The sequence below is a fragment of the Falco rusticolus genome, chromosome 5, assembly GCF_015220075.1.
Source record: "Falco rusticolus isolate bFalRus1 chromosome 5, bFalRus1.pri, whole genome shotgun sequence".
Classification (NCBI taxonomy): Eukaryota; Metazoa; Chordata; class Aves; order Falconiformes; family Falconidae; genus Falco; species Falco rusticolus.
This window is the reverse complement of record NC_051191.1, coordinates 27,991,869-28,005,954: the sequence shown is the minus strand read 5'-3', so window position 1 is coordinate 28,005,954 and position 14,086 is coordinate 27,991,869. Positions and strand designations below refer to the sequence as shown.

General features: G+C 44.3%; 1 protein-coding gene across 2 annotated transcripts in view; it reads right to left on the bottom strand.

The window, feature by feature from the left end:
• Positions 1 to 14,086, bottom strand: part of SFMBT2 (Scm like with four mbt domains 2) — a 122,604-nt gene that overhangs the window by 53,699 nt on the left and 54,819 nt on the right. The window contains exons 6-7 of one of the 2 annotated variants that reach the window (XM_037389468.1): positions 13,672 to 13,918; positions 7,234 to 7,331 (exon numbers count right to left, since the gene is read on the bottom strand). In XM_037389468.1, coding sequence (XP_037245365.1) covers positions 7,234 to 7,331; positions 13,672 to 13,918 — 345 coding nt within the window. The remainder of the gene's footprint in view (positions 1 to 7,233; positions 7,332 to 13,671; positions 13,919 to 14,086) is intronic. The other variant, XM_037389469.1, reaches the window with a different exon arrangement.

The following is a 14,086-nucleotide window of genomic DNA, read 5'->3' as shown; positions in this document are numbered from 1 at the left end:
GGGCTGGTTGCTCTAGCTGTGTCCACAAACCCAAGGAAAGGCATCACCTCCAGTTTGGGAAATCTGCACTTTTAGCCCAGTCTGCTCAAGACGGAATGCTGGTGTTGTCTCATTTTAAACCCAGCAGCTTATCCAGTGTGCAGGTAAGAGGAAAAGGCTCTAATGTGAACTCTTAATTTTCAAATATTCTAACAGTCACGGCTCTTTTGGTCCAGCACAGTCAGATTCACATGGACTATAAGACTTCAACTTCATTCAAAATTCAGAACTAAGTCTGAATGCTGAAAAGTTGCCAAAGTTGAGAGGCTGATTAGAAACACTGAGCAGTTAATAAATGATTGACCTGTGCCTCCTTCAATCCTCACCAACTTTGTAACAGTGCAAAATGCTATTGCCTTCAGCCACATCTCTCCTGCTCTACCCTACTAAAAGACACACAAGTGAGCCCCATCTGTTATGATTGGAAACATATTATTTGATTCAGGTTTTGTTTTCAAAGATATCGCTTCCCCCAGTGTTTTCTCTAATTCTCCAAGAAACTGGCTGCTTCTAATAGCCTAATTTTAATCACAAAGCTCATGTGTGGTAACCAGTCACAAACACAGTAATAACAGTGGTTAAACTGCCTCTACAGGAATCTGGCATTCGTTTTTTAATTGAGAAAAAAACATAATAAAGAAACACTCCCAAATGCAATCCTCTGCATTATTTGCAGATGAATCAGTCTTGTTTGTGATTCATCAACTTCCTTTGCTAAACACAGAGCAATTTTCCCCAAAGACACACTCCACAGAGAGACAAAAATCCCCCGGTAAGACACAGTTTGACAGCTGCAGTCACGGGAGGACCAAAATGTAGAGGTGTGGGGTGGGATGAAGAGCAAAGGGTGCTGGGAGGGAGGTTTTAGAGATACCGTGACCCTGAAGTAATGAGCACGAGAGCCAGCTATAAACTGCACCTACTGAAGAGCCCCTTAAAAACTGCAGATGCTTCTGCCTAGGATTGAATTTAGCCCTACGGATTTTAAGCTCCGCTTGTTGAATAAAAAATAGTTACCATAGAAACAGCAACATCGCAGAGTAGCCAGTCTAAATCCAAATACACCTTCTCCGTATGGCTCGGACCGCCACAGATGGCATTAGGGCAAAGATCCCCTCCCACGCAGCGCCTGCTTTGATTTGCCTGGGCAGTGCAAGTATGGGCGGCAGAGGTAAAAGAGACAGATAAGCATCGACTTGGGGTCGGGGTTTTGGGGTGGGGGGGTGGGGTTGCATGATTAGTTTGTTTTTTTGAATGTCTGACAGCATTCAAGATCACCACGCTACTTCACTAACAAATCCTGGTTGTGTCACACACACGGGTCCCATTTCGCAGGTGGGAAAGTCTAGTGGAAAGGAAAACACAGGTGGGAACACCTACTGGAGTGCTCGAAGTGACTGCCGTTCACTCTTTTCACACCCTCAGTTGTGAAGAGGGACTGAGTCTTTCACCGGCACCCGGCACTGAGTCTGCCCTCAGCAGCGTCACAACAGTAATTGCTTCGAGGAATCAAGGGGGATTTGTTAGAGGAGAGAGGATGAGAACAAATTCAGTGCACATTGTGGGCTGCAACCACCCTGCGAAACAGCTAAGGACCAGAGCTGGTTTTTGCTTTCTTTGAGAAAAAATGATCCATCTTTAGAGGGATGACTTTTAGGTATCACCCACCCCTGACAAGGGAGCAGATTCTAGCTGCAGGTGCACATCAGCCCCTCTCACTGGAAAATGCTGCCATGCCCAGGGATGCAACAGGCAAGAGCTCAGGTTGTCATGTATGAACTCTCCCACACCCTGTCTGGATGCAGAAAGTAAACTGGATCAGGCCCTTCTGCTAACCTCTCACCATCCTGAGAAACCCTGGCACGTAATGGAGAAAGAAAACAACACATGCTAAACATACAGCCAGAGGCATGAGGAAGGTTGAGGGACCCGGTTCCCACTCAGCCCATCTGCTTTGCTTGAACTGTCTCTGGCCTTTCTCTTCCAACCCTAACTTTCATATGGTGCTGCCAAAGAGACCCTTGGGGCATCTCAGACGGGGCTTGGCTTCATTTACCTCCTTGGACTGCTCTCCCCCCAACTCCCTTGCAAAGCCCACGGTTAAAAGGGAGCTGCAGAGAGGTCAGAACTTTTTCTTGGTCCACAGAGGTACCATGACTCCACCTCGCCTGAATGCCACCTTGGTATCAGAGACACTCTTGCTCCCAAGAGCCATGAAGGCAGCTACATTCGTGAGGACCTTTGCAGTATACTCCTAATGATGGGTATTAGGTCTTACCAAGATAAATGGCTTTAACGAGCTGAGACAGGAGTGGGTCAAAAAGCAGCCGAACAACTGAGGGATGGGGACGCCATGCACATCTCCCAGCCACACAAAAAGCAGTCAGGGTGAAGGGCTGGCGAGTGCTATGGATGGGGAAGAACAGATGGAATATAAATGATCTGGCAGCCTCCAAACAACATGGCAACTCGCAGGTTATTACAGCACAGCATGCACAGCAAGGGCCAGCCAAGCCATCGGTGCATGAAGGGGTTGGGGATGGCTTATGTTGGGATTTGGCTTCCAAGTGGAACCAAAAGCATGTTCGTTTTAAGCTCCTGCATCAGCACATGCCCATCTATTGGGGGGTGGGGGGGTGGGGCAAAGACAGAAAAACCCTGTTGGACTTAATGTCTACTTATATAGCCAGGTCAGGATTGTCTCTGAGCAGAAAATAACTCTTGGTTTTCTGTCTTACACTTAAAACTCCTCCAGAATACCCAATAATGGAAGAAAACACCCTAAAGCACCCAAAGGGTTTATTAACTTTCGAGAGGTGTTGTCCTCCTTTTTTAAAAAAATCACAATCTTGGAGAAATAGTCCATCTTACTCTTGTAATTAAAATGCACAGTCCATCTGATGGAAAAATTGTATTTTAGATGGGGGGGGAGGGGAAGGAGTCCTGTTTAATATTAATCTTCATACTTCTGAGCGTAGAACTAGAACCACCACTCTGTCTGGAATTTCAGGGGACAGCTCATGCCTGAGTGATGGGCGGCCCCTCTCTATCACTCTCCTTAGGAGAGATCTGTCCCAACAGATTCCTTCTATGTCATTAGTCTTACCATTAATTAATACTAGTACTGATTACAGGAAACATCCAAAAGCTCTAGTTAAAAATAGGAGCACAATGGGATGGGCATAACATAAAAGTTTTTTTGTCAGAGAGAGAACAATTTTGAGCTGGGGGGGGGGGGGGGGGAAGACAACAACTTTAGGAAAGGAGGACCAGAGGGTGGAGAATGGGAACAAAGGCTGTAAATCAAGAATTTCCACCTGTCTTAGATAGCACCTCTCTCTCCTAAGCATCTGTGCTCCTCAAGCAGTTTAACAGAGTTTGGGTTAGGGATGAGGCTGGTGACAGCTCCATCCAAGCTAGTCATCACGACCCACTTTATAGCAATCCGATGGAATTGGGGATAGGATGCCCTTATGCAACATCTATGGAAAGATGATGAGCACCCCAAATCCTGGGTAGGATTTAGCTGCCCAAACAGAGGCGTCTGGAGTGAGCTGAAAGATCCCTGAAGACTGACAATATCTGCACGGGACCCACAGGTACGGTACAGGAGACCAGGGAAGGCATAATGGGGTGTCAGAGAAGATGCCCAGGATGCTATCTGCCTCTCCCTAGGAAACAAAATTCCATCATCTGTGTCCAGCGTTCATCTTACACAGGCTACAGGGCTTTAACTCTAAAAAATGCATTGATTCATAAATACTAGAGGTAGCAGGTGCCGTGTTTGGCATCTGGCTTCCCAATGCAAGGCTCAATCTCAGAGAGCACCAGCAATGCGAGCACTGAAGCTAACTGCTGAAACTCTCACACTTAACTTGAAATCAGGCCCCGGGAACACTTTGACCATCCTTATTCATACCCAAAGCCCTGACCATTATTTCAGGTGTCCTCTGAAGCTTAAGCCATCGTTTATGACCGATACCTAGCCAAGCATGAGGGAACCATACAGCACCCTGAAATCAAAGCAGAAACAGCAAAGGACACATCTCCTTGAGCTGTGGCCTTTTGGAAGGATTTGTGCTCTTAAACCATTCAAACACACTTGAAAATCCTGTCTGTATTTAGTTTTCTTTAAGGATCAACATGTTTTATGAAAAGAATGGAACAACAAAATAGTAGGTGTGTTGCAAAAAGCTTTTGTGAAGAAAAAACTTATTCCAGGATGTGCAGTTTGCAAAATACTATGTTTAGCAGCTATATAACAACAGCATTTTCCAGCAGTTGAACATCACGTTCTTTAAAGGACCCCAAAGCATTTTACGAACACTTTCCACACACAGCCAAGTGTAAAACAGCACCAGAAGATAAGAACCTGTTCTCAGCCTCTCCCCTGATTTTTGCAACCAGCTCATGTGGTCTGGTGGCTGGTGCCCTCTCCTTAGGTGCCAAGAGGGGATAAGTGCTGCACTCTGCAAAGGATTTTGGGTTCTGCTGCTGAAGCCCACCACAAACAAATTCACCTCTGCCACACTTCTGAGCATTGGTAATTCCAGAACAGCTTCTGAGGTCTCAGGCAAAACCCAACCCTATTACACCAAAACCAACGAGCACCAGCAGCAGCAGCAATGGTGGGCTGGCAGACCCCTCAGAGGAGCCACTTCTCACACTACAAAAGCAGATCTGCTTTCCCTGCACCACCACCTGGGACCAGCTCACAGTCGTGCACAGCTCAAAGGACAACAGTGATTTAAGTCGTAACCCAGCCAAACATGCAGGTGCTGACCCTAGGGACCGCTCAGGTCTGTAGAGCAAAGCACACACTTAGGCTCTCCTCAGTGATGTGTTTCTGTAGGGAAATGTGGAAAATGCAGAATATAATTGCTCAGTGAGCAGTTTACCACGTCTGCCAAAGTAAACATTTCTAGCTTTCCAGAGGATCTTTAACAGTTGCCAGCTGTCCAACCTGTGTTTTATATCTCATCCAACACATGACAGTTACAGTAGTACGGAGCCCCAGGCACCATGTAGAGACATTTCTTCTGTGCTGTGTTTGCAAAAAAAAATTAAAAAAAAAAAAAAAAGTAAAAATGACATCTTTGGATTTGACGCTTTTTGGTGGGATCTGGGATTCTCTTTGATGGTCCCACACAATTATTGGCTTATCTTGCAAGATCTGACAAGTGTACCCTCCTATAGTCTCTTAAAGCCTTTCCTTAACTCATGTTTAAGTCATTACTACAGGAAGATATGTTCATAGGCATGGAGAAGCTCTCATATTTTTCTTCTTAGTCAAGAGGCACAAGTTGTGGTTGATTCGCCCTAAATGGGCAGAATGAAGTGATGCCCACACATAAACAATTTATTCAGCTTCCTGCCTCCCCAGCACCAGAACCAGGGGCTTAGGTAACACCAGACACTAAATTCAGCTCACCCTGTGCTCAGCTTTCACATTACAAATAAATAAGCCCTATTGACCTAATCCTGCCTTTTGTCACATTTGGCCTCAAAGTAACTTTTCTCTTGCTCTATTCAAGCATTCCAACGTTTTGCATTGTCTTCTAAGAGGAACATCTTTGCAAGCTCCAACTGCATGGCGCACCAACTGGGATTTGCTGAATTTAAATTTATGACCCTCACGCCATAATTAATGTAAGTGGGTATAAGTCTGGCATCCTGAGAAGAGGCAGCAAAACAGATGTTACAAACTTTTTAAAAAAGAAGAGGTGTTTTATGAGTCTCATCAGAAACATTCTTCGCTCTTTCATATAGGCAGGAATAAAATTTACCCATCAGGCATTCTCTGCAGTGATCTAAACCCTGCCCCACACAATGCATTTTTGATCTTGAAACTGCAAACGCAAACTTTAATAGAGTTGGCTGACAGAAGCATCGCACGAAATAAATGGCAGAGAATCAAAACTCTCCGCACGCTGCTCCCGTCACAACACGGAGCTTCCCAAACCCCTGTTCACACTGAAAGCCAACGCAGAAATCTTCCCTCCCCCAGCCTAGCAGAGCTTAGCTAGCAACCGAGTCACTGCCTGAGCCATTAGCAAAGCAAACGTTCCCAAAGTGATGTTGCTAATCCAAGTGCATCTCAGCTGGTCAAGGAGCCTGGATTCCTCACCGGGAGCTGCTGGCACATCCCTGTAGGAAGGGTCAAGGTGGCACCGGGGTTTTGTGGCATGCCAGCCAGGATAGGACGGGATGAGTGCCCTCTTCCAACTACAGAATCACAGAAGCATTTAGGTTGGAAAAGACCTTGAAGATCATCGAGTCCAATCGTAAACTTAACATGCCATGCCCACCACTAAACCATGTCCCTGTGTGCCACATCTACATGTGAACTGCACCGCCTGCATGGGTGCTTTGGGGTGTCCCATTGCTTAAGTACAGGGAAGGAACCCACAGGGTGTCCAGGCTGGATGAGGCAGGAATGGTGGTGGGGAGGGCACTGTGATGGAGCACATCCCTAAGCAGGAGATGATACCAGAGACCGAAGGGCACCACCGTGCTTCAACACACCTCCCTGAGCATCCTCTTGTGTCCACAGCCACACTGCCCATCACACCGCAGTGAGGATGTAACTGTTAGAAACCAGGTGGGCAGTGCTAGAAATCAGGATTATCTGGAGCCATCGTGATTAATAGCAGTACAGATTTGCACGGGAAATTAAAGCTGGTGCCTCAGGGCTGAAGCACATCTCTAATTATTAAAAACCAGAGTGAGACAGAGAAAAAAAAAAAGGATTGGGAGCAAAATTATCTCCCACTTCCACTATAGAACCCTGAAGGATGTTTCTCTGCCTTGTGATCAGATGAAAATTTTCATGTAAGGGTCACAGAAAACTGTCCAACTTCTATCAGCTTTCACATTTGTAGCCTTACAATTTCACAGTTGCACACAATGCATTTGCACAGGTCTAACAGCATAAGACATGTTAAAAATAATGTTGGAGAAATCAGTGCTGATCACCCCCAGCCCCTAGAAGACAATGACTGCAAGAAATCAGCTCTCAGAATGGGAAGTCCACACATAAAACCGTATTTTATACAAACATCTCATTGTGACCTTCCATGGTTATGTATCAGAGCAACGGCCTTTCCTGCAGAAGTTTAACATAAGCCGCTAAACACTGCATCATATTTACTCATTGCGGGTTCTGTAAGTGAAGGAAAAATGTGCATCTTTTACCTTGAACACTTCCATTGGAAGAGGAAAATTTGCTGCATCATTAAGGGATTTTTCCAGAGCGCATTTCCACTCAGATATAGTCTTCAGAGAATAGATATCTAAAGTGATGACAACAAACAAAACCAACAAAACCAAGAGGTGACTGTCAGGGGATCAAACATTTCTGAAAGACTCTAAGTTCCTGTGTCATAAAAAGGGATACAAGTGAAATGAATACTGCGTATATTCCAAGCTGTACGGCGTGGATAAATACAACACAAAAGCAACAAGCAGGGGCACATGTGAAGAATATAGAGCTTTACATCGTGGAGCAAAACTCAGAAATATGCATGTCCTTTTTTACTGCTGAAGAAATGAGAACCGTGCTCTCTCATTACCTGAAAATCACAAAAACTCTCCTTTGATTTTCAGTTCTCAAAATACCTGATGTTTTCCAGTTTGAGGAGCCTCAGGTCTTCAGCCAGTATTAGTTTTATTTGATCAAAACCAGAAATATCTTTAGCAAGGCTTCTGTTCATTGGAAAGTCTTTTGTTGTTATTGCAGGGTCGTGGGGGTTTTGCGGTGGGTGCGGGTAGGTGTGGGAAGGAGCATTTCAGCCAGATCCCCACCCAGACTCGTCTACTGGTACCACACTCAAACCAGAGCATCACCCTCATTCAAAGACTTACACTTAGCAATTTTCATCATGGTACTTTTAGGCAACGTCTTTGTGCAGATTCACATTGCTTTCAGTGAGTTTCTTTAAATAGGTTTAATATTATTAAATCGTTATATTAACAAGCCCTTTATGGTTCAGTGCAGTGAAATGCCTATGAATCATCAAAGGAAACAATGTAGGAAACAATGCTATTATGAAGAACATTATATTGGATTTACTTCTGCCCTAGAAAACATATTGTTATCCTGCACCTAACAAGTTATTGCAGAACACTCATATCAAGGTCTTAAAGAGACAAGATAGGTAGATAGATTGCAACAATTATTAAAATGGAAATGAACGTTTACTCAATAATAAACTTGAATCTTGATACAGAGTGAACAGTGTGAAGCTTTTCTTTTGTCGGTTTGGCTTCACGCACTTACATTGCAGTGCAATTTGGCCCAATTTGCATTTAAATTCTGTACATCTAATAACTATATATATTTACTAGCTAGCAAAGATTTAATGCTGTATCTTACAATTCTGAAGGAGGAAATAAAAAATATGTATAAAAAAAAGAATTGGCAAGCACTGTTTTCACCGAGCACTGATGGTACAAGAGAATTTTATGCTCTGATCTCAACAGATTTAAGACCTTATCAAAATAGGATTTGCAGAATCACTCACTGGAAGTGGATGTATTTATACTTCCACTATATCAAACCTCACTACTTCTGAGCAGACATCAAGGATATGCATATGAATTTAAACACTTAAAGGGAAATGTTAACCTTTCAGGGCAGTATTTTTAATTTCTCAACTGTCTGGTTATTAACGGGAATAAACATTTCAAGTCTTTGTTTACAGCATGAGCAGCGGTCACAAGTGTTAAGAAATGTACTCTTTATCTAACTGTTCGTTATTTTATAGCCTTGTTGCTCCAGTTCTCCTTTACTTGCGAAGGTCTGATCAGCTTCAAGTGCAGGGAGGAAAACGACTCACCCTGTTTCTTCCTTTTTGGTTTAATTTATGTCAAACAGGGAAATACTCAATATAGTATGATGTTGCCCCAAGCTGCAGCCAGACTGTTGTTTCAACAAACAAAAAATCTTGAGTTTCAGAAAAAACCTGCTGGATGCTCCCCTGCTCCCCTGAGAGAGCAAGCTGAAAACAGACCCTTGCCTTCTACCACAACAGCAGTGAAGCACAGGAAAGAAGATGCAAGTGGCATTTTGGGTGACACTGCCCAAAATCAGTGAAAACAAGCAGCAACTTCTCCAGGCAGCATCAACAAACTTCAAGAGATAAGGACAACTCCACTGGTTTCAATAGCCAGCAAGCAATATCATATGTGCATTTAATTAGTGGCAGCTCACTTATGCTGGCAAGTATATGGACACTAAATCGCATGGTTAAAAGAGCATAAAGCATTTTGTTTAAGTGATGGGGTTGTAGGTAATTCCAAGAAAGTGTACTGTGTCAATTTGTATTAGTTTAACAAGGAGCGAGCAATGACTGCCAATTTGTCTTTAAATAGAAAGTAACATAAAACGAGACGGTCTCTTCCTGCATAAACAGTTGAGGCAAGACCGTTGGTGGATCTGTGTCAAGCAGCCTGGGCCAATTTGCACTAGCAAGGGCACTTAAGTTTGGATTCAAATAAGCATCTGAGGGAAAAAATAAGCTATGACCCCTTTGCCTCATTTAAAAGGGCTCACAAGACATACAAAGTCCCTGAAAGTTGCCATTTAGAGAAGACAGCCAGGATGCTATTTCCTAAGGACCTTCTTGCACATTCTTGTACATTAAGTGGGTGCCAGGACATGGATGGCTTCAGAAAAGAGACATTTCCATCCAAAATACTGTAGGCATTTGGATCCATGGGATCTCCTTTATATAAGATGCTCTGCATCTCGAAAGACTGACCTCAAACTGCTGTGCAAGGTGCAACTGAACCTTGCACATCCCACAACACAGAAAAATCACAGCCTTGACATGAAGGGAGATAAAGCTGAAGATGCATAAGCAGCATCCAAGTCGACAGTAGGCAAAGCGCTGTCACAACCTGCAGAACTGACGTAGAACTGAACATCCTCATTTGATAGCCACTGAATGCGCAGCCTGATTCGGGAGGAGCTGCGTGTTCTCAGCATCTCTTGGAGGAGATTCAAAACAGCTTCATCATGCAGTCTAAGGCTGTTCCTGTTCTCAATCAAGGAGTCACCTTAACTGGCTTCAGATGTTCAGAAGTTACATAACCAGGTCTGTGTTCATTGCTTTCAACCCCTCTGAGTGGAAAAACATAGGCTTACGAAGACGTCATTTCATCTGACCTACGTCAGGCACGTCTTAGGCATCCCCTTTCCTCCATCGATCATAAAGACAAAGCAATAGCTCATGATGAACTGTCTTTTGGATGCCTACAGTACAGCAGGCGAACTTAACCCTGATGTGCAAAAAACCAATATCCTCCCCACAGACTCCTTCTCTTTCCTAAGAAGGTTCATACTAGGTTTTCCCACAACAAAGCTCTTTCTAGTCCAAATCTTATTTACTACAGTAGTCACCAGGAAGCATGTAAGCAGGCAAGGAGATGTCCCTGCACACTCTCCTGGCCTGAGGTCCTTAGGAAATTGCATCCTTTGACAGTTTGCGGTTTAGTAGCTTCATCCCTGTTTCTTTAGAGGTCTCCACTGCCAGCATCTCATCCTGCCGACTCACTACTGCTTGCTTGCCTGCTTGCTCCAACATTTATTTTGCAGACTCTTGAATTTGAAACAGAACCTCTAAGGCCAGCCACTGGGCTTTTTCCCTCTTCTTCCTGTGGGTTAATGTCTCATATGCTTTATTCATCCATTGTGCTTTATGAATTTGTTGACAGGTGGACATCAAACGGCTGATATAGTCCACTACATCAGAAGTGGAACAACCAGTATTCCTGACTCCAGAAATTCATCAGGTTCCCATCCCTGACCAGCTACTACCTGGAGTGCAGAGCCTGACAACTGGGTACACCAGAAGAGGGGATCAAAGAAAGATCTGTGGGGGCAGCGTTCAGGAGGGGACTTGTGAGAAAATGGAAGGGTTCAGACCCGAAGGGTCTTTTCTCAGCAAACTCCTATAAGACCTAGCTTTAGGAGATGGAAAGTCATGACCACCTATTTAAGCCAAGAGAAGTCAGGAAGAAGACCTGGGCATTAAATGCATTAGTAACAATGTTCACTAAAAAGTGAGTGACCAAGGAAACGTCAAGGACTGGAAACAGGTATCAGATGGAGGCAGATGAGAACAAGAGAAAGAAATTTTAGAAGCAGTTAAAGCAAAGAAATAGGAGAAGAAACCTAAACTTCAGCAATTAAAGAGCCTAATAAGTTTAGAGACAAAATGACAGAAAAAATGAGAAGAAAAAGAAAGGCAGGGGGGTGGGTGAATCCACAGAGAAGGAAGTACAACCAGATAAAAGAAGGAAAGAGTAGAAAGAGAATGGAATAAACAAGGAAGAATTACAAATCTCATCTAGACCATTTCTGTATAGATTCACCAAACCTATACAGGCCAAGAGGGTTCAAAGATGGTCAATGAAAAAGTGTTTCTCTGTAATACAAACGCTCTGTAAAATAACAGAGCAAATGATATTCACACTCTCCAGCATTCACATCTAAAAGTGATGGGGAACACTGATTCCTACCTATCAGTGAAGAAAAACACATGCTTCCAAAAAGCATTGAAGATCCCAAGTTAGACCCGAGACCCAGACAGACTTGTGAACATGACAGCTGCAGGTATTGGGGTAACCTCTCTGAATCAGGTGCAATGGACAGAAGCCACATCCGAAACACCTTTCTGCTATCATTTGACAGACGTGGAAAAAAATCACCCACAACACAAGGAAAATGAGGCACAGGCCTGGACAAGTTGTTCGCCTACACTGGAAAAGGTGGGACAGGTCTACTGGACCAGAACCTGTACATTAACCAAGAAAGCGCCTCATCTCCCAAGGGAAACAGTAGTCTTGGGGCATCCAGCTTGGAGGTGCAAACAGTTAGCACAGGGGGGCCATGCTCCACAGGGCTTGGCAAACAGCTTTGTGGCCCAAGCATAAGCCACAGCCTTTTTTATTTTTTTTTATTTTATTTTTTATTTTTTATTTTTTATTTTTTATTTTATTTTTTTATTATTATTTATATTTATTTATACAGACGCTGCACACTTTCTGCCCCAAGGAAGACCATACATGCAGCGGTCTAAGCTGTCGTGTTTAACCAGATCCTTAACTCCAAGAGAAGTCAAGCCAACCAACTTGGCTCAGCCAACTCCATTCAGACCAATGCAGAGCCAAATGCCCTGAGCAGAGAGAAACTCAACTTCCCAGAAACTTTCATAGTTTTGACCAATATTATGGGATGGTGAGGAAAATTCACCCTTCCAGTCATCCTTAATTGTCATGAGGTACAGCCTGGATGGAAGCATAGCTCCAGAGCTAGTCCCAGAACCTGCCAGTGAATGCCTCTGCAAACACTTCTCCAGGAGGCTTCAAGGAGCCTGGAGCCCCTGTGATGTGGTGTGGTCCTTAGCCCATACCCTGCTTGCTAAACCTCTGCAATGCTTAATCCTCCCCTACACTCATCCTTGTGATCATTCTTTCCCTGCCATTTCAGTCGTGCTCCTTTTTCCACACCCAGTCCCACCGTTTGGAGTTTGCTTCCAGCTGACCCCTAAACACTGCTCCTGCCCAGCCTCCTGGCTCAGCCTGCTTGCACCTGGCTCTTCTTTCTGGGTCCTGTCCCTTGAAATTCTCCTGCCTCTGGATCTGCAGCTTCCAATTTCTGACCCCAGGCTGGCCTAGCCACAGTCTCTCTCCCTCTCCATCCAAGCTGGTTTGAACACTAAGCTCAGCTCTAGAGAGCTGCTTCTCTAAGTTGCAATCTCCTGACAGTGAACCTGGTCTGACATACTGGCAAAGACTTCATTCCCTTGGAGAAAATGCAGGACAAAATTTGTGGTCTTCTAAATCTGAAAGACCCCATCAACCCTTACTCAAAGGAGTACTTTCTTACCTTCTAGCAACAGACACCCCATAACCCCTTGATGAGCGGTCTGGCATGGCCAGGCAGATGCATCCAGCACTCTCAGTACACTTTCTCATTGGTTACACACAAGGCAGCTCTCACTTCAGAGATGTACAGCAACGTTACAGCAGAATATGAAAGACCTATGTTAGAGGGACTATGAGGGTCCCAAAAGACTTTCTCCAAACCTGAAAATAGGTCTACGGCTTCCCAAGACAAATGTGTGCGGCCACGGAAAGACAAATGGGCAAGTGGTCTTTGGCTGAGGGGAAAGCAAATGGAGCCTAGTGTATGCTGAGAGGTGTCTCCTAGGACTCGACAGCAGAAGAGCAGTTCCCAGTGAGGCCTCCACCAGGATACCTACAGCACGGCCAGAAAGACCTGGCCACTGAAACACCAATGAGAAGGGTTGGATAAGCAGGCACATCCTTGGACGATCCCCACCAGCTCTGCTTCTTGGTGGAAAACTGCACGAAACTGTTTTTATCGGACATTGCTTCCTTCCAGGAGTGAGCCAAGCTAAACCGAATTTATCAAATAAATGTAATACAGTTTCCCTGGCCCACTTTGAAGCCAAATCAGATGGCTCTCACATGCCATCTACGTTATAGGTAGAAACTACTGTCAAAGCAATGTGAACACTGGAGAAGAGGCAACAGCTTGCACGAATATCTCAAAACATCAGTAAATGCCACAAAGGGAGACAGTATTTTCAGGAGGCTCTTTACCTGCAGGTGGGTCCATTCTGTATTTATTCTCTTGACACCAACCGACTGGTCGAAGTCTGCAATCCAAGTAAAACAACCACTGGTCATAGGATTCAGTCTCCTCCAATCCCACATAGCGAAGGCGTAATCTTCCTCCAACATTTTCAACCACACTAACTATCCAGTACTGAAAGGGATTCTGGGAATCCTGCAGCTCTATTAAGGAATCAACTGTAATGAGGTCTACAGGGTTTTTTCCTCGCAGAGGCTGTTTGAATAGAAGCAAAACTCCTTATTTTAAACTTTATTTGAAGACTTCTCAAGGAAACAGATGACAGCAGAAGATTATTTTTGTTTTTCACACCATCATCCAAGCGATCAGCAAACAGTCTGTTCTTCTTCTATTTTACCCAATGTCTTCCAAGTGCAAATTCAG